Source organism: Siniperca chuatsi, linkage group LG3, assembly GCF_020085105.1.
Source record: "Siniperca chuatsi isolate FFG_IHB_CAS linkage group LG3, ASM2008510v1, whole genome shotgun sequence".
NCBI classification, from domain to species: Eukaryota; Metazoa; Chordata; class Actinopteri; order Centrarchiformes; family Sinipercidae; genus Siniperca; species Siniperca chuatsi.
The window spans coordinates 3698736-3721693 of record NC_058044.1 but is presented as its reverse complement, the minus strand read 5'-3'; the positions used below and the strand labels follow the sequence as shown (position 1 = coordinate 3721693).

The window sequence follows — 22958 nt, the reverse complement described above, 5'->3', positions numbered from 1 at the left end:
TTTCTAGCCTGTATTGGTATTAATGTTGAGCTACAGCATACTCCAACACCTCAGCTAATTTCTCTTCCTTTGTATCAGATAAGTGCCCCACATTTTCTGTACTTAACATGTGTCTGCCCATTAGCGTCCCCCATCCAGTATTACAAGTTTAGGCACGCCTCTGCCGCTGCGTTATAGTTTAAGAAAGAGACACCAGGATTTACTCCACAACAAAATATAATTTAATGAATTCACTTTTCACTGTGTCAATCACAAATCTATATTGATGTAAAAAAACAAAAAAAAAAACGATCCAGTGCTCTCCTTTGTCTTAATGTAAGGCATGCAGTCTCCACAGAGCTTTGGACATTGAAAGCTACAGGTCATTACAGTAGGACACACTGACACTCAGCCACAAATACACACAAAAGCGCTCATAGTATCCACTCTTTTCTTGGGTCCCAATAAACATTTATTCTTTACACATACAATGAGGAGAAGTGGGATTCATCACAACACCAAAAGTATAGTAGTTCACAAATAGCAACAGGATACGCTAACACTTCCTTTTCTACCTCTCAGCTCTTGAGGAATAAATGGTATGGTGCTGCTGGAATACTTTAATATGTGAGTTACATTGATAGTTACACAAAAAGGGGGTTAGTAGCCTAGCACATTGTGTGAGCATGTTGCACATAAAATGAGGATGATTTTAACAGCCGTGACTCTTGCATTCAACCCTTTGCAACGAGCCCTTTTGGAACTGGTGTTTCTGAACCAGTGGAGGAGGATTCAGAGTGGCATCAGCTATATAAATACAATTATATATTTGCCTCCATATAAAAATAAAATTAGCAATACACAAATATTGCACACCTAAGGAGTCTAGATTTATCAGATCATTGACAAGTTATTGAGGAAAATGTACAAACATGGAAATAATAAACCCTCTGGTAAAGTATAAATAAATATTTAGATATTCAGTTTTAATTTCCTATGCATGCAGCATGTCTCTCTGGCTGTGGGAGGGGGCAGATGGGGGCAGAGGTGGAGTCACGGCTGCCAAGCGGAGATGGAGTTGGGCTGTGCGGTGGGTGAAGGTCTCGGTGGAGCAGCAGGTACTTCTCGAGGACTAACGGGGCGGAGCTCCTCAGTGCTGCTGCGCCTGCTGCTCCCTTTGACGGCAGCCCACAGCCGTGATGAGGGCGGCCCCCTTGCCGCTGCCGTCCTCGGATAGCAGGAAGTTGACGTCACATTTTGGGGCAAGTTCCTTCACCGTCTGTTGGAAGATCCTAGAGAAGCTGAAGGTAGAGAGCAACAGGAAACTGTGGTTAGGAGGCAGTTTGCTACTGAACTCAAAGAAATGAGAGATGCTTTCTAGTACAAGCAACAAATACAGCTACACCTTAAGCATTACAGCTAGGATGAGCAGCAGGGTAGAGCAAGGAAAGTTCATTTAGGGCCTGTCTCATGAAGAAGGATTATAATATCTGGTTAACTAAGGATGGACTGAAGTTAAAAGAACTTGATTTACAGTGGAACTAAGATGTTAGCCTTTGTTTGCTTTTGCGAAAAAGGGGCTTCACCAAATGCAGTGCCTAGCTTTCTTTTCTATGAAAAGTGGCAACTAACTTGCAAGGAGACTAATGGGATCACAGGGGTGATCACGAGGTACAGGACTGTTAAAGAAATTTAAGTAGTAGTAAGTAATGGAGAGGCTTTAGTGCCTAAAAAAACAGGTGTTTGAGTTTGTTAAACGAAATGAAAATAGCACGTCAACATTAACCCCTCTCCTTCTGCTGCCGAGATATTCTTACACAAAATGACACTGCTACCTTTAGTCTGTGTTAGAAATGTTGGAAATAGTGAAAAATAATGTCTGCAAATTGCTTGTTTCATCAAACTGACAGTTCCAAACCCAAATTTATAATGGTATGAAAAGAGAAAAGCAGCAAATCTTCATATTTAATAAGCTGGAACCAGCGAATGTCTGGCTTTTTGTTTTCTCATCTAAGGCCATTGAGATCTTATGATGGGCCTTCATTGTCAGTGTCCTGAGATTTTAGAGGCCCCCTTTGCGTAGGCTGACACATTTTTTTGTGTGATAAAAGTTATCTAACATAATATGATTCACAAATGAGTTCCCTGTCACTTGAAGCAAGTGCCCTCCACTCTTCTGAAATGATTAATACAAGAAAATAAAAAAAGATACAACCTTTGTAGCCTGATGAAATTCAATATGTACTGTAGTGTTTTAGAATGAATGATCCCCTTCTACCCCAAACACGCCCCCTATTATGTTCTTATCCTGTGTCTTACTGTGGGTGCAGCTTGTAGAGCGTGCCGTCCACGCCCACGGTAATATCCAGGTGGTCCAGTCCTCTGTTCTCACGGATCTTGTCCACCACAGCAGCCATTCCGGCTCCGCAGATCTGAGCCGCACGGCGGGACACTGTGCCACACACCTCCTTTACAATAATACTGTCATCACAGGTGCTGTCGAGCCCCAGCTGCTGCAGGATCGCCCTGACCTGCAGCAGCGCCAGACGATCACTGTGGAGCAGGAAGTGTCGGGGGGAGAGTGTGTCAGAGGTCAGCCAACAGCAGGAGAGTCACCGGATACCTCACAGCTGTTCCCAGAGGCTAAGGTAGGCTTAAACAGTGTATAAACTCAAGTCGTCACATTGCATCCCCCTCCTCTCATACCTAGGTGTGTTATCCCCCTAAATGCTACTTTTCTGTAAACAGTGCTGCTCATGCACGTGCTGTTATGAGCTTATACTCATGATTGTACTACTGTTTTTGTATGTTTCAGCTATAGACTCTATATAAACATGTATATATTTGATGTTTTACAGTACTGCCAACTATTTCTGGTGTTCGAGGTTTTTTAATTTGGTTTTTCCTACCTCCAGTCAGCCACCAGTTTCCATTCATTTCACTACCATATGAAAAAAAACATGTGCCTGTTTGATATACATAGATAATCCCACACTGAACATCATGTCTGCTTTGACAAATACCATTTCAATATTTAAGTTATAGTTGTGTGGTTAAACAATGGTTAGTTCAGATTGATTTAAAAAGGACTGCTTTGTGTTATCACACAAAAATCATGTAAATATGACAATAATGAAAGCAGACATGTTTTCTCTGTAATGTGTTGCCTACTTTATCTTGTCTTTCTCCTACTTAATTTTCATACTGTACGGGAGGTAGGAGGAACACGCTGTAGGCTTCTGATGAAAAGTTCTGATAAAATCATTTGCTTATGTGCTGAAATAAGAAAACTTTATCACCAAATGGATTTTACCTTTGAATATAACAACAGTTTATAACAGACACAATACTGCTTTTTCTGCCTTTGGACAAACAGTTAGGGATTTGATGAATCACCAGCAGTAATAAGTGTTACGTGATTCACTCACCTCTCTATCTGTGACAGGAACTTTGTCTCGAAGATGCCCCTGGTCTTCAACGTCTCAGAGATTTGTCCCCGGAAGAGGAAGCCACGCCTGGTCAGATCAATCAAAATCTGCCTGACGATCTCTCCGAGGTACATACCGCTGCACATCTTCTCATATCTGACATGTATTAGAAAGAGACGCATATTAGTTATTAAGATGACAAAACACAACACTAACACAACAATATCCTCCTTGGTTTGTTTATATCTGTTATATGAACTGACAAAGTGTTGAACTGTTCAGCTTGGACAGTAGATCGCTATCAGAGGTGTTCAGACTCGCAATGAAGATACTAAGACATAGTTTGATACTGGAGGTGTGTTAACCTCTGTTTGCCTTCGTTGAGTGAGTTCTCGTCCACCGCCTGGTCGTACTTCGTCCTGATGTCATCCAGGCAGCCGTTGTCTCCAAACGCCCCCCACTCCATATTGACACACATACGGCCCTCGTTTCCCTCCACTATCTCGATGTTCTTTGTCTCTTCCATGTAACAGGCGTTACTGCCTGTCCCTGAGGGGACACACAGCCACAGCCCATCAATCTCAAAAACCCTGAATGGCACCTCATTTTCCAAGGCTTTCTGTTTTTAAATATACAAATCCAAGACACTTCCAACTGTAGATTAGTGTTTCCTTTTGGTGCTGTAGATCACTAGCACTGCACGATATGAAAAACGTATGGTATGTTATGGTAAATATAACATAAATGTGAGTATACAAGTTCACCTTAAACTTTTCATAACAAATGTATAGATTAAATGACAGTTTCCTTTTAAAAGAGGTGGTGTTTAACTCACCTGCGATCAGCCCCACCTCACAGGTGGGTTCCTCGTATGCACAGGTCATCATCGTCCCCACTGTGTCGTTCACTATGGCAACCACATCCAGCTCAAACTCCTGTGAAAACAAACAACAAGAAAATGAATCACAGGCAGAAGTACGATGAAACTACATCTACATACTGCATCTGTTGCAATAAGAATTTGTACACTGTCACTACATTACACAAATCTCACAATTTAAGATTCATGCTTTATGGTATAATCTAATAAGTCAATGTAAAGAGTAGAGTTCACTTTTTTTAATTATTAGAATGATAAAGCTAGATAGTTTTTTCTCTTTTTCTACAGGGTAATATCACATTAAAGTAATGTTAAGTCCACACTGTATATCCAGCAACTGTTGCTGAATGGGTGTGTTGAAAGAAGGACTAAAATCAGGCCTGGCAACTTTTCAAACGCCACACTGAGCACAATGCAGTTCACTCACATTCTTAGACAGGCTACACAATAAAATACACAAGCTGTTTCAGAGAGCTGCAAAATCCAGGAGCTCTGCCAAGCACACAAAATACAGAGTGTCATTACTGTGCTAATTCTGAGCTTAAATAAGACCGCACACTGCAGACACAGACACACACTCCTCCACAATATCCGAACGTAGGCTTTCCAGGTGTTATGACATGCTATTACAACAATAATCACACACTGCTGCAGTCCCGCACTGCTTTACCTGCCAGTTAAAGATTTACAGTCACTTAATACTTACTGGATTCTCCATCTAAAAGGGTGACATCAATATGAGATCTCAAAAGTGAATAAACAAAACCTCCTGAATACAAAACATATGCATAATCGGCACTAAAATGTATTTATTTCTAATGAATGATTGGCCAGCTGTAATGTATATGCCAGACCATAATAGGTTCTGTTAAACTGTAGTTTTACACAGTAGGGGCTGGGGTTAAGTGTCTTTATGCTGGAACTGCAAAATGCAGTTCAATCCAAAGGTGTCAGTATGCCAGGATTAGCATGGTGATGTACAGTAGTTGAGTAATACAATATATGTTGTATTATTATTGTCTTATGAAGAGTGTTTGCCCATTACTATTTATGAAGTGGTCTATTAGAGGGTTCCTTTTTGTCCTGCAGTGTTTCAGTGCAGGAAACATTTTTATCTGTATACTTTAGCTAAATGAAACAGTAGTTCTTCACAGTACAAGCATACAGTGGGTAGACAAAACAAACATATCATGCCAAAGGACTTTAGATCTGAAACAACTAAATCACATTTAATAACACTGCTACAGAGGTTGGTGGAAAGCCAGTTAGCAGCATCTATCAGCTAAGAGGTCTGTCAGTCAGACCTTTTATATGTAGGCTTTTAAAGCAACATGAGACAACAATCTGAGCTACAAATAGGACAAACTATACAAGGTGCATTGGTCCAAAAAACTTGTATGAAGTCTTTAAGTTCTTTGCAATGCTGAATTAAATACTTTAATGTTGAAGTAGATGTACTTCCTGTTTGCAATTACCTCTTTCCTCTTGATCGCGTCCCGAAGAAGCTCCACCACATCTTCACCCTCACAGTCTGTGGCCTTGAAGCCTTTGGTCCAGGTTACGAGGATACCCTGCAGAGCACATAACACTTACTGGGAAATATCTAACAAATACTGTTTGGATAGTACAACACTCTAATAATGACAGTATAATCCTCTAAAGGTTGAAGAGGTTAGAGCAGCCTTCTGACTAAAAGGTCAACTCTTGAAACCCTGAACAGGAAGGGAAAAAATTGATGGAGACCATGGATTAGTAATGCTAATGTGTCCATTGCCCCACCTCCATTGCATGGAGGTCTGGTTCTTTTTGATTCCTATTTTACAAAAAATGTGTGCTATTTTTGAGATAATTGGTAGATAACATACTGCGTCCAAGCTGGTCTGATGGCAGGGGAAAGAGAAGGTGAAACCCAGCGGCAGTCGAGCACTTTTCATTCCCATGTAGTCCAGGAAGTCGGAGATGCAGTGCACAATGTGGTCAAAGAGCTGGAAAGAGACATGCTTTTTTTCACTGAGAGATATGGTGAGGTTGGCTATCACTTAATTTTCTATGGCAAGACAAAATGTTTATATATTAGATTTAGGCAGAAATAGGAATAAATCTATGCCAAAAATAGGAAAGTACAGGAGTAAATCTATTTCCACACAGAAAAGACTTCTGTTCGAAAGGAATGAGAATTATTTCTAAATAAGCATGAAATCCTCAGGGGCAAAGACACAAAACTGAAAATCATTACCTCTTCTCCTGTGCCCTGCATGACTTCTATGGGAATGGCATAGATTTTGTTATGCATTTCCACTGATCGCCTCTTCCCACTGCGAATCTTAACCAGAAGCACACGGAAGTTTGTCCCTCCGAGGTCCAGAGCGAGGAAATCTCCGTTCTCTGTATTATAAGAAAGACCTTGTTAGCCTAAGAACCAACAAAACTTAATCTATGACCACTGAATAAGTTTTCTTCCATTGTGTGGATTTAATTTTAGAAGAAATGTTGCTCCCTGATGCTTAAATAATACCATTTAAAAGCATAGAAGTCTACTTTGGCTCAAATATTGGAAGTAATGGTAAATGGACTGCATTTTTCTTCACCACCAACCACTCACATGCCAACATTCAGCCATTCACACACACATTCACACACTTAGGCAGAGGTTGCCATGCAAGGTGCCAACCTTGAAAACAGACTACTACTGGGCCCTTCCCTCCCATCTGTCTGCATATCTCTCTTTTTAGTCACCTGTTCCATCTGGTGTACTTCGGACAAAGGTAGGCAACATTTTGACTGTAGCCTCCTTGTGGCTGTCCTTCTTGAGGCCTCTTTCAATCTCCACCCTCATGCGTTTCTTCACTTCTAACAGCTGGGCTTTGCTCAGCCGGAATTCTGCCATAGTCTGCTGAATCTGGCGCGCCTGTTCCGTCAAACGGTACGCCACTGCTGTCACCATGGCTGCGCCTTTTGCACTCCCACTCTCAGACAGCAGGAAGCGGACATCTGAGTCTGGGACCAAGCGACGCACTGTCTTGTGCAGACGGCGGGCATATCTGTTCAGAAAGCAGAAGATATTCTAATGAGAGAGGCTTGATCGGTATAACAAAATTCAACACCAAATCTTCTTGGGGTGTGGACACAGGGAAGATACTGTACAGTATTTGAGATGGTCTTAGGTGGTATTTCACACATACGTACCTCTTTTCACTGTGAACTGAAACTATTTCAGAATACAGCACTGCTACTTTACTTTTATTATAACATATTATAATTATGTAGCGTAAGCACCATCACATGAGTAAATAGGGTGAGGTGAGATTGTTGAAATCATTATCATGATATTAATCTGGATATTTTCTAATAAAGATATTTATCAATTAAGCCTTAATAACACATTTTGATTAAATTTACTACAAAAAGATCATATCATCAGATACAGTATAGCTTATGTTGAATTATCATCTGACCCTATGACCAAATCACCTCTGCAAAGGTATTGTATGAAGAAACATCAATCTGACTTAAAAACAGCAGAAGTGATTTGGACTTGCATGGGAGGTTTTTTTTTTAAAGACTGGTTTATGGGAATCTGAAAATCTTCCCACCACTAAAAGGAATGCCTGGTGTGCATCCTCTATATTCCTCAGAGGATCTTGTTTGCCTCGCCTTGATCCCTGCGTACCCTAGTTGACATGAAATCCCAACTTTCAGTACTCTGTACTGTACTCTCTACACAACTCTCCCTTCAGTCCCTCTCTTAAAGAATACTCACTGAGGGTGCATCTTGTAGAGAGACCCATCGATGCCCACAGTGGTGCGGAGGCGTGCGGCTCCTTTGTTTTCCTTTAGGCGAGCGAGGATGCCTCCCAGCGTTGAAGCAATTAGATTTGCTGAGCGGAAGGATACGATGGTGCACACATGCTGCACAGCCAGACAGTCTTCATCTGAAGGCTCCACCCCGAGCCTTGTCAGGATTTCCATACATTTCTTCAGTCCTTCTTTAGTCCTAAAAAGACAAATATTTCTTGTTATTAAAGATGATGTCCAGGTGGTCATTTATATGCCAATTTCAATGTCACTTGTTACTTCAAAAGTTTCAAATATTCCTGCCCTTAGAAGTGAAAACAAGCATTTTAATTCCTATACAAACTTTCTGCAAACACATTTCCCTGAAAAAACTAGATCATATTTTTCTCTTGTGCGTTACACTGCAAGTCATTCTCCCCACTCACTTTTCAATGGCAGAAACATGTTTCGTCTCAATCTTTCCTTTCGTCAGGAGCTCGGGGGTTATCCGTCCCTCAAATAGCAGCCCCTCTTTGGCCATCTTGACCAGGATGAGTCGAACCAGCTCTCCCATGTACATCCCACTGGCCATCTTTTCAAACCTGAGCAGAGAGAAACACAGCAGCATTTTTAGATGACGTGTCATGGATACACCTGGCATTAGTCGTTCCATCTTCTCTTCAAAGACCCAAAGTAGAATTAACACGCTGCCGTTGCTTGGCAAGATACAGTTTTGGAAGGCATGTAACCTCTTTCTTTGTTTCTAGGATGAATGTGCACTTTAGGAACACAAATATATATTTTATAGAATACTGTGTTCACTAAAAACAAAGAACATGCTCATGATGCATAGGTCAATTATGACCACAACAAAGGGGATCGGATCCCCAGGAAATCAACGATACTGCTTTGTTGTAGTCGATTAAACTTGTTTCCTGACACGCTACATAATTAAGAGCATGACTGATGCATATCAGCTGTACTGTACACTGGTATACATTTACATACACATATAAAATGTCTGTCACAAAAGCCACATAATGTCCTTTAAAGTCTGTCTACTGCACTTTCGGTGCTTTGTTATTCTGCAACAATGGACAACACTTAGCAAATGGTGGCTATTTGTTGCATGTTAAAATGACACCATTTCCATTGTCTTTGTAGCCCTATTTTACATAGTAAGTACTGTATATTTAACAGTTTGAACAGTATTCTATGTTGGGCAGGGGTATCCTACAGTTAAAGAACTGGAATACCTGAATCCACTGGGAAAATATGGGTTTTGAGAGAGCAGTCTGTAGTCTCTAGGTACAGTATCCCCCAGGTTTTTTAAAGCTGGACATTTCTCAGAAAGTAGAAAAGGTTTCAGTCGTAGTCATCTGGACACTGTTTTCAGAATCAAGACGTTTCGGCTCCCATCCGGAAGTCATTCTCAATTGTGATCCATCCGTGAATCCGTCTTGATTCTGAAAACAGTGTCCAGATGACTATGACTGAAACCTTTTCTACGATAGAACACTCCTGGACGAATGAGGGACTACAACGTCTTATTTCTCAGAAAGACTATGCTTGCTTGGTAAAACTCTTGCTTGAATAAATAAATATTTGAAGGAAATCTTACAGCTGCTTTCCTGGGTTGATAGAGCCCCTGTCGATCTCACGGTCAAACTCTGTGCGAATGTCTTCTAGGGACCCATCATCCCCGAAGGCACCCCACTCGGTGTTGATGCACATCCGCCCTTCGTCTCCTTCCACCAGGTCAATGTGACGCAGTTCCTCCATGTAGCAGGCATTTGTTCCCGTTCCTGAAAGGATGCAGAGCTGCATAACGGCTTGTCCTACATGACTTTTGCTTTGTGGAGCTCAGTATGCAGAGTGCATTGTCCTAATTCTGCCAGGGTTAGGGTTATAATACCTTTGGCGCCCCCACATGTAGAATTTATGCTACTGTAGGGTGTTTGAAAATATGTGTTGACTTAATCTGCTTTTTCCCAAATGAAAGTGCTCTGATCAAAGCAGACTGCCTTTTAATTTTATGAGCAAGTAAATTCCTTCCACCGTGGATGCAGGACCGGACCACAATGAAATAGATTTTTTTTCATCAGTTTGTATAATCTACTTTATTATTTGCCTTAAAAAAATGTAGTCTGTATCTTTACCTATGATGATGCCCACTTGGCAGCGCTGATCGTCAAATCCGCAGGTCATCATGGTGCCAACTGTGTCATTCACCACCGCCATGATGTCTGCCTCATAATCCTGAAAAAACACAAATTACAATCATCAGTCACAGGCTAGTAAGTTTGGTATAGTATACCATCATTGATGGAACATAATTAAATAGTCACTATTGGTAATGTATTCTGAAATGCATCAAACAAAGAAACCATGACAAAAATGAATCTTTAGTTTTGTATACCATATGCAAATGGTTAAGTTAAAAGAAAAGGAAAAAAACTCACCCCTCGTTTCTTGATGGCCTTGTTCAGAAGCTTCACAACATCCATGCCTTCTACACCACTGGCTTTAAACTTCTTTGTCCATGTCAGTAAGACCGCCTATAAAACAAGTAGTTTTATAAGGCCAAACTTTAAGTAGACTTGGCAAATCTGAAATGTCTGTCCATTGCTATTCCAACCACGGCATCGGTTTCCAACAACACATTTACTAACACTTCTTCCTAATGGTACTGAGAGTACATTTACACATTTAACTTCAAACTATACAACACATTTGTTTAAGTGTTTACCTCATCTAGTTTGGTTTGGGCACAGGGGAAGGAGAACGTAAATCCTACAGGAAGCTTTTTATCCTTGATTTTCTGCTTCTCCATGAAGTCACCCAGGCAATCTGCAACATGGTCAAAGAGCTGCAGACAGAAAAGGGACTTTTACATTGTAGAATGACAAGATAACGTACCAAAACCTTTGACCAACATTATATTAACACACATTTGACACTTTTCTTTATAATTAAAAGTTCGTGAGCTATGCCCTCATAACCATTCACTTTTAACGCACACTCACTGTCTGAGGTGTGAGCAGTTTAACAAAAGAGGGACGTTCCCTTCTCAGATTGCTTCACTTTAAAAGTTAATTAAAAATCTTAAGTCTGAAAATATAAAAAATATTTGTGTCACATAGGTATCTTGTGGGCCTATCTAGGTACATGTAACCAAAGCATAACTTTACACTTATATTTAGAAAATCACTCAATTTCTTTCACGATTTTCACTGTGATGAAGGCTGTTTTGCTTAATATTTATAATGTTTATAGTTTACCAAATTACTCTCCCTTAAAACAAACCTCCTTGTTATCGAACCTGTTCATACAGCATATAGCATATTACATTTTTGGCCAGCTGTCCTCTTGACATGTCATTAAACAGCATCTGTCTTTGCTCTGTCTGTTTAAGTCATGCTCTGATCCAATCACACATCCTCAGACAGTCGCTCATGTTTTGGTTATCACGTTACAATACGACTGCCAGCTGTTCTCTGCAAGTTCAGTGAAGGTCAGACTTCTCTCTCATATCTCTCAGCATTATTGAGGAGGTCATTTTACACATATTGATCCTTGACCTGTCCTTAAATACTACTGGGCTCTGTATGGAGGGCAGACACAAACATTGAATATTTTGAGTGGAAACAGTGTGTCTGACTTTAGTGTCTGACTCGGGTCGTGCAGTACTTGCTAAGTATTTGTTGATGATAGGGATTAGAGCATGTGGACAGTTTAGATAATGTCTTGTGCATGTTTTAGCAATATCCATCCAGTTTTTATAAAATATGAACCAGGAAATAACCAGACCATGATTTTTCAAAACTAAGACTCTAGGGAAGTTTAACACAACATGTACAAATTTAAACATAGTCAATATATATTTGTGTTTACCCGTGACCCGCTGCCGTGAATGATGTCATCAGGGGTGTCATAGACCTGGCTCTCCATTTGAACCGGCTGCTTCTTGTCCTGTGTCACTTTGACACGCAGGATCCGAAAATTCGATCCCCCAAGGTCCAAAGCTATGAAGTCCCCCTTTTCTGCCAAAATGAGAATACAGATAAACGTAAGAGATTTTAAAATGCCAATCTCTGAGATTCTTTTTTTAATTTTATTTAAGTGCTTATTACACTTGCACTTCCCAACAATTGTTAGTCCAACATGTAAGTAGTAGTGTAATGTCTCCTTCCTTTAAATTTTCTGTTGATGAAGTTTAAATTTCTGTAGGCGGAGCTATTATATATTTACCTGTACAGCCACGGTGGCTATCACTGCTCATCTGAACTATGTTGTCTTATACATATTAAAAACAAACCTGTGTGCCAAAGGATTTTTTTAGCTTGAATCACCATTGATAAATTAGTAAAACTGACTTTTGGATCAAAATGCCACAGATTACTTTAAATATGAGGCAGATGGCCCAACGTACAAGCTAACTAACTGAACTTAAAGGTGGGGTATGCGATTCTAATCCAATACACGTCTTTTTGTCAAATTCAGCCGATCTCCTCGCGGTCCGCTAGCTGTGTTCAGTGTGTGCGCTGAAAAGAAACCCGGTGTTTGTACTCAGCCCCGGCTCTGTAAATGGGAAACAAACAAACTGGTTCGGACAGAACCACACAACACTAATCTAGCCGTGATTTGTGTGTCAGGTAACGTTAAATGACTTGCCCACGGACATTCAGCTCACTTTCTAGTTTGCCAAGATGTGCTACTGTTGTGATGTTAGCTATAGTAGCAGGAGAGTTGTGAGCATCGTTGTCTGGAGCTGCTGTGCTGGCTCTGGGAAACGTCTCGTCCTCTCTGGCTGTTAGCTTCGCAGCAGCAACTGTAGCGACAGTTTGCTGACCCACAACCCAGCTAAGCTAACCCACAACTAGCTTACATTAATTACATTACTTGCTGTGTCGTGAACATCTCCAAAATGTAAACTTTTAGGGAGTCAAGAAAAACATCCTTGTTTAAGATGCATGACACTGTATTTTTGGCAATATTATCCAAAGGGTTTTGAGATGGTTTTCTGATATTTGGAAAAGTTGAAGAACAAAAATTGAAGACAGTACTTTTTCACTTAACAACTAAGAAGTTCTTAGTTTTTTTATTTTATTTACCAGAATGTCTCTTTAGGATCCCAAAAATGCTCAGGCCAGTTCTGATGTGAGGATTTTTATTAGTTTTTGATTCTATATTAAAGCTCACTGGTGGCATTGCTCCCTGAGTCCATCATCATTTCCAAACTTGACATGCTATTTGAAGAGGAAGAAGAGTTTTGCACACAGCATGTACAACAGAGCACTTGCTGAAGGTAACTGTAACAATAATGTCAATAGTAAGAAAAAATAAACCACAAATGTTTGCGCTTGTGACTGCACTCCCAGCCCATCAAAGTATATAATCAAGGATCTTTTATAAACACGATGGCATGAGCAACGAGCTTCACTTAAGGCTTCATCAGTCTTCGTCAGTGGTTCATCTGTCTTACTCTTGACATGCCCTTATTGGCAGTGTATCTGTAGAATCCAGATCTGTGACACGTGTAATTAAACACACAAACACCAAACTTATGATTAAGGCTGGTAATAGAAACAACCACAACCTGAACCCTTCAGAAGCTAAAAGCCTGAAAAGGGAAGTGCCTGTTAAGAAACAGAAGACACACAAACAAACAAAATGACCTTATTTTAAGATGCACTTTAGCTAGTTTTCCATGACCCTTTTATGTTAACAGAGCCACCAGCCAGGTGCTGAGGTAAAGTGTCACTCCAGGCAAGAAGCCAAACGTAAATGTATCCTTAGCGAGAAGCTTTGTCACAACATCATATATAGAGTTGGTTTCATTTAGTTTATTCTAAAACCAACACACAACGCTTTACTTGCAATATAGTTCTTATTATTTTAAAACTACAGGTTCTCCCATGCTCTAAAATGTTACTCATTTGTAAGTGAATGTAAGGATAGCTAATAATTTCCAATATTTAATAATTAGTATTTTCTTGTTGGCAGTCTATAGAGTGTCGTAGTTCTCTTTGCAGACAATTACTCTAGCTATTAGGCATTTATCTGACACTGATCTAGAGTGAGTTAAAATGAAAGAGTAGAGAAGGATTAAGTGTCTTGCAAAAGGACACTGCAACAGAACCCATGATAGGGTGTGGGTGTGGATTTACTGTTGTAGGGATCAGACCTGTGACCTTTCAGTTACAAGAAAACAGCCAGGACATCCTGCCTCCCAACAAAACAATGTTCTTCATTCAGTGGCACCATGACTGTAGTGTTTGCTGCATTGCGATATTTATCTCCTTGACCTGACTGGAATGAGATGTGACCGGGCTTGACATATAGAAGTGTTACTGATTTGCTGCAGAGCATGTGTCCAATTTATAGTCCCTGTCCCACTATAATATCTCAGTGCTAGTATGTGTGAGCTGCTACTTCTTGGTTTATATACATGTTGGATTTTCAGTATTTATTGCAGTAGTTTCATAATTAAGCCCATCAAGCCTAGTGTTAAACTAACACAGACATCATCAAGTAATCAAGAATTCAATGAAGTCCTGTCAGTCACAAACTACCGTAAGAAAAACTCGAGAAAAAGATGCACAAGCACAGAGACAAAGTTATACGAGGATTTAATATAATTAGACAGCAGAAATGTGGTTGTCATTCTTAAGTTTAATCCTGGCTTTAATACTGGCAACAAACCCAGGAATTTACTCAGTTTTCAAGAGCTTTAATCCCCAAATGTCAGAGCCAGTCAAAGCAGGAGGAGCTGAAGGTATGAAATTATCCATGTCCAACTTTGCCTCTCTGAGTTTAGGCTTGTGAACTTTGTTGGGTGAATCTAAACAATCGGAAACACACTCGACCACAGAGCATTGTTTGCTGTGCCACAGTAAGCCGGAGATTGATTATTGATTATTGTCTGGCTTAGTGTTGATCTTATGAAAGCCCTCACTTTTGTAGTGTGAAATCATTGCCTCCAATATTCGTTTTGGGGAACACACTAAATTTGGTTGCTCAACTGGTACAGTGACCAGGCTTCACCCAGCGTTGAAGTTGGACTAAACCACTGACTGTAGCCTTGCGCAGACAAGCCAAATATTTTGCATTCGTCAATGAACTTACTTTGCAGGCGATTGAATCAGCCTGTCACCAATGAACAGACTGTTCAGATTTATTCCTTTTGCTGAAATATTAAAATAAACTCTTCCTGCATGTGATGAATGTACCGCTTAGTGGGATTTTCTTAAGTTTTGGCCTTATGTTTCAAACTGGTAGGTGGCTGATCCTGAACGTAAAATGTCACCTATATGAAAAAAGGTTAAGTGTGAGCTTGGAAACAATAGTTTGACCAAACAAAATCTTAGCTCAAGGTCCACTTAGCTTTCAACAGCATCTGTCATTGTTATTATGTGACCGATCAGTTATCAATGATAACTGAGCCATCTCCATGACAACTCCATCCTCTGAAACAGACTGAGGTGGGGTTGAAAGCTCTGGAAAAAGCTAGTAAATGGACCTTGAGTTAAGTTGAGATTTTTGATACTATTCATGGCCGGCATTTTTTCAGTTATAGCCATTCAGTGTACTTGCAACATTTAATTTCCTCTGTCTTCATTGTTGTCCACCTATTACCAACTATTCATGCAGGAGAAAACATTCAGTCATGATCTTTCAGCGGATGCTCAGTTGATGTTTTCCAGATTGAAATTTCACAGCAAAAACTGAACTCATGAGATTTAGGCTGGATTTGTCTGGCAAAAAGGGAAATTTCAAGATGAGCTGGTCTTTTTTAACATTTTAATCTTTATTAGCTTTTCCCCTTAGTCTAAGCTTATTACACAGTAAAGATTACTCTGTGACCTGGCATCATTAGAGCTTAGCCATGATTTAATTTACTCATTTTCCTTTGAGACACATAGAAAGTCTACCCTGAGGGATTAGATTAATTGTTCTTGAAACTACATGTTACACTGGAGGAAAAGTTGTCTTTTATTCTTGTTGCTACGGTCATCCTTCCCATCGTGTCCACGATTCAAATGTTTATCAGTTTCAACTGTCAGCATGGCTTCAACTCTGCCCTTTGCTATTTATAATGTGAGAGAAGGCAGGACGGGCAGCGTGGCCTGTCCCTCTCCCACTGGCTTTGTTCAGGCCACAGTATGTCTGACAGGCACTTGATGTTATTTCTGTGTACTGGTGCTATTTACTAACAAGGACAAGCCATGCTAGGCAGCAAACAGGCCCAGTTTGAGGGAGCGTACCTCTTGACTTTGGCCGATGTGAATCTAAGAGCTGTTCAGACAAGCTGTTCTGAGGGGTGATTTGGTTTCTCTGAGGACATTTAGCACATTAAAAGAATCCTGCTTTGTCAAAGAATTTCTACACACAGATTCAGAACCAGTTTCACTTTCAGGAATCAAAATTATTACTCCATTAATTTTGTATTTCTTGCTTGTTTCCCCGGTAATTATATTTTTATTCCCTATAAAGATATGATCATTAAAATATCCTGAAATTAAAGTTAGCGTTGTTTCCCTGTAACTCCATTATGGTAACACATAATAAAAAAATAATAATGACATGGTAATTTTCAGGTTTCTGCTTTTTTTTGTCCCTTCATATCTGTCATTTTATTATCTTACTATTTTAACTTAGACATACTGATACAGCTTTTCTTACCATCTCTCTGGCGGTTTTTTATTTTGAAGTGCATCATCTCAAATTCTGATATGTTTTATTTCTTTAAAAAAAAATATTTTATCATATTTTTAATTTTATCTATAGCCTTCACTGGGCACTAGGCATTCCTGACATTATGACAGACATAACTGTAATAGTTAAATTGTAACTTCTCCATCTTATTATTAAGTTAAATTACACTGCAACTTTAATATACTGTGAGCCTTAATCAGAATATCACCCACAGGAATAGTTAAACTTCTTCTATCCTCCTTTGACGTTGCCAATCATAATGTAATAAAGTTAGTATGTTACTACTGTCTAGCAAAAGCCTTAGCTGATAACAGGCCAACCCTCAGACTGGAAATCATGAATATTTAATGTGCAACAGGTTTTGAATGGATTATATAAGCCCATTGGTCATTTAATGGAACAGACTGCCCCACCACATCAGATCTGCGTCGTTCAACGCACAGCTCAAGGCCCACCTCTTTTCTTTGGCTTTTGAACATGCCTAAATTGCTACTACTAATTGGCCTTTTATAATGGTTGTTTTATTAGTTTTTTTGCATTATTAATTGATTTTATCTTGCTCTCTGCCTGGGTATATGCGTGATTTTGTTGTCAGCTCTGTTGACCTGCTTTCTTCTGCCAATAAAACTGACATTATGAGGTTTTCATCTGACAATGTTGGCTGCATGTTATGAGATGAATACAGAGTGTGATGAGGCTGAACTGTTTGGCCCTGGGACTAAAACAATAGTGATCTACTGAGTCCAAATCCAGAGCACAAACACAAACACAAAGAGGCTTATGTCACAGAACAGCCCTGGCAATTTTAACACATCAGCACATTGTTTATAGACAGATAGAAACAAGATACATCAGGTGGTGCTTTAACACGCTTACAGTATAGACAGAGTGTATATAATATAACAGACACACTGTACTCTTTGTTAAAAAGCAATACTCTTGTTATGAATGTCTGCCTTTAATGTGATTTAATTTTCCATCTTCATGATGTTGCTTCTTTTGCAAAACAGTAACATTGCTCATTTGTCATTGTTGCTTTTATAAAGTAATACAATTACTGCATCATGAACTCATGAATAAAAGCGCCATATTGACTTTTAGAAGGCAAAACTATTTGTTACAGTAAATTAATATGGTCACGACACGGTGGAAGTTTTCTTTTGTAAACTCATTTAATGCTTGTGTTGTGTCTGCAATTTTGATATTCTCATATATTAATTTCATTTTATTATGACCTGGTCATTTCAGTGTATTAAACTTAAGCACTGTTTGCTCATTTGAATATACATGAATATATGAATAATAAGAATTTATGAAACAGAAATAAATGATTAATTTGTTTTTCTAGCTATTATTTGCTGAATCAGTGGGCTGATTCTGCCAAGGGACACATCAGAGTTTTCTTAAGGACACCAGGAACTGATGTTGAGGAGTGGCAGGTAATTCAATATTTAACTAGTATCAGCTGAATATTTCAAACAGACATCCATGACCTCCAGTCAATACCTGATAGAATAAAGCAAGTTAGCAGCCACAGATCAAGTTCTTTGCTCTACAAAATAAAGCTACTCTCCCTGATATCCCCCTCAGCTGACTATTGGCAATGTTTTGAAACCCAAAGAAATATGAAAAGTGAACTGGGCCTTGTTTCTCAAAAGCATCTTTAGGATAAAACAATCTTAGTCCTATTGTAAGTCCATCTTAGTCTTTAGATTCTTATGGGCAGCAGGAACCTAGAAAAAAGTTTTGGGATTTATGAGCAGTGTTGAGCATTTTACCATAATCAGGTAGAGTATCTTTAAACATGCACATTTAGTTATCACAATGATGTGTTTTGGCCCTGACAGTCTTCATGTACACTGTACCTGATCCGTCAGGGATGGACCTGACGAAGGTGGGCAGCATCTTAACGGTGGCGGTGGGGCTGGTGTCACGGCCGAGCCCGTTCTCCATTTCCCTGCGGAACCGGTTCATGATGTCCTTCAGCGTCTCATCCGAGAAACGCATGGAGTACAGGTACTTATCAATCTGAGGAACAGGCACAGGACACAAACACAGGGTGTCAGGGAGTATTCAACATAACTGATGTTTGATGCTATGTTATTGGTTAACTCACTGGTGAAACAGATCTAACCATGTGTTAAGCCGACTACAGAGTGACTTAACTTTAACCTAATTTAAAAACATAACTACAGATGACCATTTAATAATAATAATGCGCTGTGAGGGGTTCTGATAAAGAAAATAGTGGATTCTATGTTGTTCGCCTCCACCTCATTCATTATGTTGTAAGGACACCTCAGATTGTGTTACTGCTTACTGAACTAATTGCATGAGAGGCTGACTGGTAGTTAAAAAGTCAATATATAGATTCACTTAACACAAAGTACCACATATTGTGAGAGGCAGCCTGAACCAGGGCATATGTCTTTGTAAAATGCTATATCAATCAATGCAGCAACACAATAATCAGTTTATGTTTAAAATAGCGACATTTTGCAGTTTAATTGTTGTATTACAGTTAATGCATCTAATTAATGGAATGTTTGTTAGGGGGGATTTGCCCAGGACAGTCACTGTTATTGTTACATAATCACACAGTGCATGCCATGGGGCGCACCACAGTTCAGGCATCCATTCTGTGCCGCGAAACACAGTCCACACATTTGTCTCTCATCAGGCTACTCTGTGTGCCATTACTATTATTAGCCTCTCAAATGATATTACTAATGCAGTGTGAAGTACAGCAGCATGAGTATTGAATACAGTACGGTATGATTACCAAGAAATCATGGCAGACATATCACTCCTTGTTCTATTCCTGTCTTTCGCTGTCTACCTTGTGAGGCTGTATACCAAGGCACTTTTTGTTATTCATTCTATCATTCAACTTCTTTAACTCTTGATTTCCTTCTTTCGTGGTTCGTTTAAATAAAAAAAAAAACAGTATCACATAAATTCTGTATCTGCTTCTTCCAACATTTAATTGAAGCTATGATTCCCATAGTGGGTTAAATATTCGTGCGGTTATTTATGGATGTACCATTACATCAAATGGAAGTTTAATCATCATATTTTATCATTTTGTATACATTTTTCCTAAATTTAGCCTGGTATATTTATTTTCTCTGGATACTTTGGAGTCCCCACCACTTTTAAATAAAGTGCTGTGTTTGAACAGTGCTTGGCTGTTAAACATGAGTTTGTAAAGAGGAACTCTCTTGTGAGAACATCAAGAGGTTACTACAATCCCACTTCTATAACAGACAAAAAGTCATTTTGGCTACTGCTAAATTTAACTACATTTCTTAACACGGTATGCAGTGTGCCAGTCATATCCAGAACATACATGGTTGGCTAACTTACATCCTTTCAAGGATTCTGATTCACCCCAGTAGAGTAAATTCAACTAACCTACTTTAGCAGAGGCACATGCATCTACTGCACTGTGACATCTTGCATGACATTATAAATCTCCCTCTCCCCCTCCATCTCATCTGAATCCCCCACCCGGAACATCACACCGGTCTGTCATCCCATCCAGTGGCTAATTTTTATTAAACCCCAAGGTCAGTTTCCATAGATAACCAGAGGCTATAATACAGCTCCGATTTCACTGATGGCCACATCTGTGTTCTGCTAACGAGTCTATGTGTCTTTGCCAGAGGAAGAGAATGAGTGAGTAAACAGGGGGAAGATAGTAAGAATCAGTGAGAGAAAGCAGCCAGGGAGGGAGGAGATTGTAGAGCTCACGACTTTTCCCAACAGCCCCACACAGACACCTGTCTGCTTCAGACGCCCTGGCAACCAACGCTCCGGAAACACTCGATAACGAGGGTCTGTCTGCAGCACATCACCACCATCACTGACCACAGCCCTTTTCAAGGACATCCATGTCAAACACTGCTAACCTTTGAGCAAACCTAAATTAGAATCAAATTAAAATTAAAATTCATCATGGCCTCCTCTTCCTCTACTTCCCAAATGCTGCATCCTCCTCTCCCAGCCTGATAACGCCCCACAGGCTCAATGGAGACATGCAGCTACTGTTAACCGGCGTCCATGGCTGTCCACCAGGCTGCTGTCACATTACATAACTCTCCAGCCCAACACAAAAGGACCACTGTGGCAGTTTAAAGCTGCTTTCACTCACCTTTTTGAGTTGATCATCCTTCAACTCGGTGAAGTAGTAGGCCAGAAGCTGAGCTGCTATCATCCTGCCTGCACGTCCGCCAGGAGCTGTCAGCGACTATGAGGTGGTTAGAGAGTAAAGAAGGAGGGAAAGGAAGGCTGCCGTCCGTTCTCTCCTGTCCCCCCAAGCTGATCCCTCTTTATCCTGAAGTGGAGGAAGAAGCAGGCCTGAGCTGAGCACCGTGGCAAGGCAAGGTTAAAAGGAAAAGGTCTGGTGAAACAAGAGTGCAGCAGCGGCCGTGCCTGCTAGTCTGCGACAGGCACACACTTACAGCTCCACACACAAACACACACATACAAACACACACAGAGGCTGGGTTTGACTGTGTCTCCTCCCTCTGAGCTGCTAGCTCCCTGTTAGCTCTGGGGAGATGCAGCAGCTCCACACTGGAATGGTGGTTCTGCTATGCCCTGCCCCCATCGAGCACTCTGATTGGCTGAGCTGGGGACGTGAAGGAGAGGAAGAAGGGGAGGGGTGGATGAGACGAGGGGGCTTCTCCTACAGCAGCAGGGGAGTGAGGAAGAGAGAAAGAGGAGGGGGGACTGGGAGCTGAAGCAGGAAGCTGCATCTGACCAACCCCGGCCGGCACGTCTCACACGTTGCCACGGCACCCAGAGGTGTACGTGCAGAGGGGGAAGGCAACCACACGATGATGTCATCATCCCTCTTCCTGCTGCATCACACTCAGCATCAGCTGCAGGCTGAAGTGCATCAGATACAAGCTGCAACATCCAACCATGTCCTAACAGCTCCACACATACTACAGTCAGATAAACAGACTCGTGACTGACGGTTTCTTATCTCCTGCAACACTCCCCCCCTCCCACAGCAAGTAGTGTCATATTCCCCTCACCCAAAGATATACTGCAACTAGCATGTTGCCATGTAATTGCTTGAAAATTTGCTTAGAACTACAATATCTAAACCTCTTACCGTAGATGCTTGAGCGTGGAGAATCATTCTTGACCTTGGGAAGATGTCAAATATTCTAAACGCAAGGTTCAATCACGTAGCTATTCCGCGAGTTTTCAGTCTGCGGTGTTTCGACTAAAAAAAATTAAAGAGGACAAAGATAACAAAAAGAGGAGAAGCAAAACACCTGCTCTTCTTTCTTTCACAAACTGCTGATTCTCGCTTAGCGGTCTCAAGTCCCAGACGAGTCCCCAGTTCGAGTTATATCCCTGGCCGAGGGGAACCTAGACATAACTTGTGGTATTGAGACTCCCCATGCCTTCAGTTGCCTCGGATGACCAGCAAGGTTGAGTTATAACATGCAATGCTCAAAATAACAAACAAATATTCTCTACTTCTTGACACCTAATCCCAAAAACAAAACATCTATCCTAAAGCTCCTAAACCAGAAGCCATGGGAAAAATTAACGTAAACAAAAAAAAGTACTTAATACTAACTCTAACCATGTTTTGAGTATGTTGTATATCCACAATGCATTTTTTTAAAGTACACTTAAATTTGCCATCAAGCCCACAAAATTTGCTACCTTGTGAGTGACAGCCCTGCTGTGGTGAATGAATGGTGGATGTTCTTTGTAACCATTGTGCCTTCTGTACACCACAATAACAAAATAAGAGGGTTTTATTTTGGACTTTTATTCCTGCTTTTATTCAAGCAGCTAGTGATCCCTTTTATCTGCATTATAGAACTATTGCAGACATTTTTGAGGTAAAATGGACTCTATCACTGTTGTTTTGTTGGATCCTGTAAGAACTATAAGAGAATAGCTAGAAGTCAATGAGACAAAAAGCATCCCTCTATTCTCTCAAATGTGCTGGTGTGTGTTTTGTCTGCAGTAATAATAAAAAAACTGAATATATTATGGGACATATCTTCTGTTTTCTTAACTGTGACACGATTTAAATGTTAATTATATGCAACACATGGTTTGAAGCCCCTCTTTGAATTGCTCATGAGGCCTCATGCAACATATCTCGGTATTGCTATATTTAGTCAGAGACGACCCCTCTTCAC

At 40.3% G+C, this 22958-nt stretch overlaps 1 protein-coding gene across 2 annotated transcripts; it reads right to left on the bottom strand.

Moving 5' to 3' along the window:
• Positions 1-198: 198 nt before the first annotated feature.
• Positions 199-21464, bottom strand: LOC122872855 (hexokinase-1-like). 2 transcript variants are annotated; one of them, XM_044188873.1, is made up of 19 exons: positions 20933-21464; positions 18645-18807; positions 11956-12104; positions 10811-10930; positions 10524-10619; positions 10221-10320; positions 9683-9866; positions 8508-8663; positions 8048-8281; positions 7024-7328; positions 6524-6672; positions 6153-6272; positions 5763-5858; positions 4994-5005; positions 4243-4342; positions 3773-3956; positions 3408-3563; positions 2299-2532; positions 199-1280 (listed from the first exon to the last, which is right to left on the bottom strand). In XM_044188873.1, the coding sequence occupies exons 1-19, from the start codon at positions 20993-20995 to the stop codon at positions 1130-1132; spliced, it is 2772 nt and encodes a 923-aa protein (XP_044044808.1). In that variant the 5' UTR covers positions 20996-21464; the 3' UTR covers positions 199-1129. The 2 variants fall into 2 exon arrangements, with proteins under 2 accessions (XP_044044808.1, XP_044044809.1); XM_044188874.1 differs by lacking the exon at positions 4994-5005 and having other exon boundaries at positions 20933-21403.
• Positions 21465-22958: the final 1494 nt, after the last annotated feature.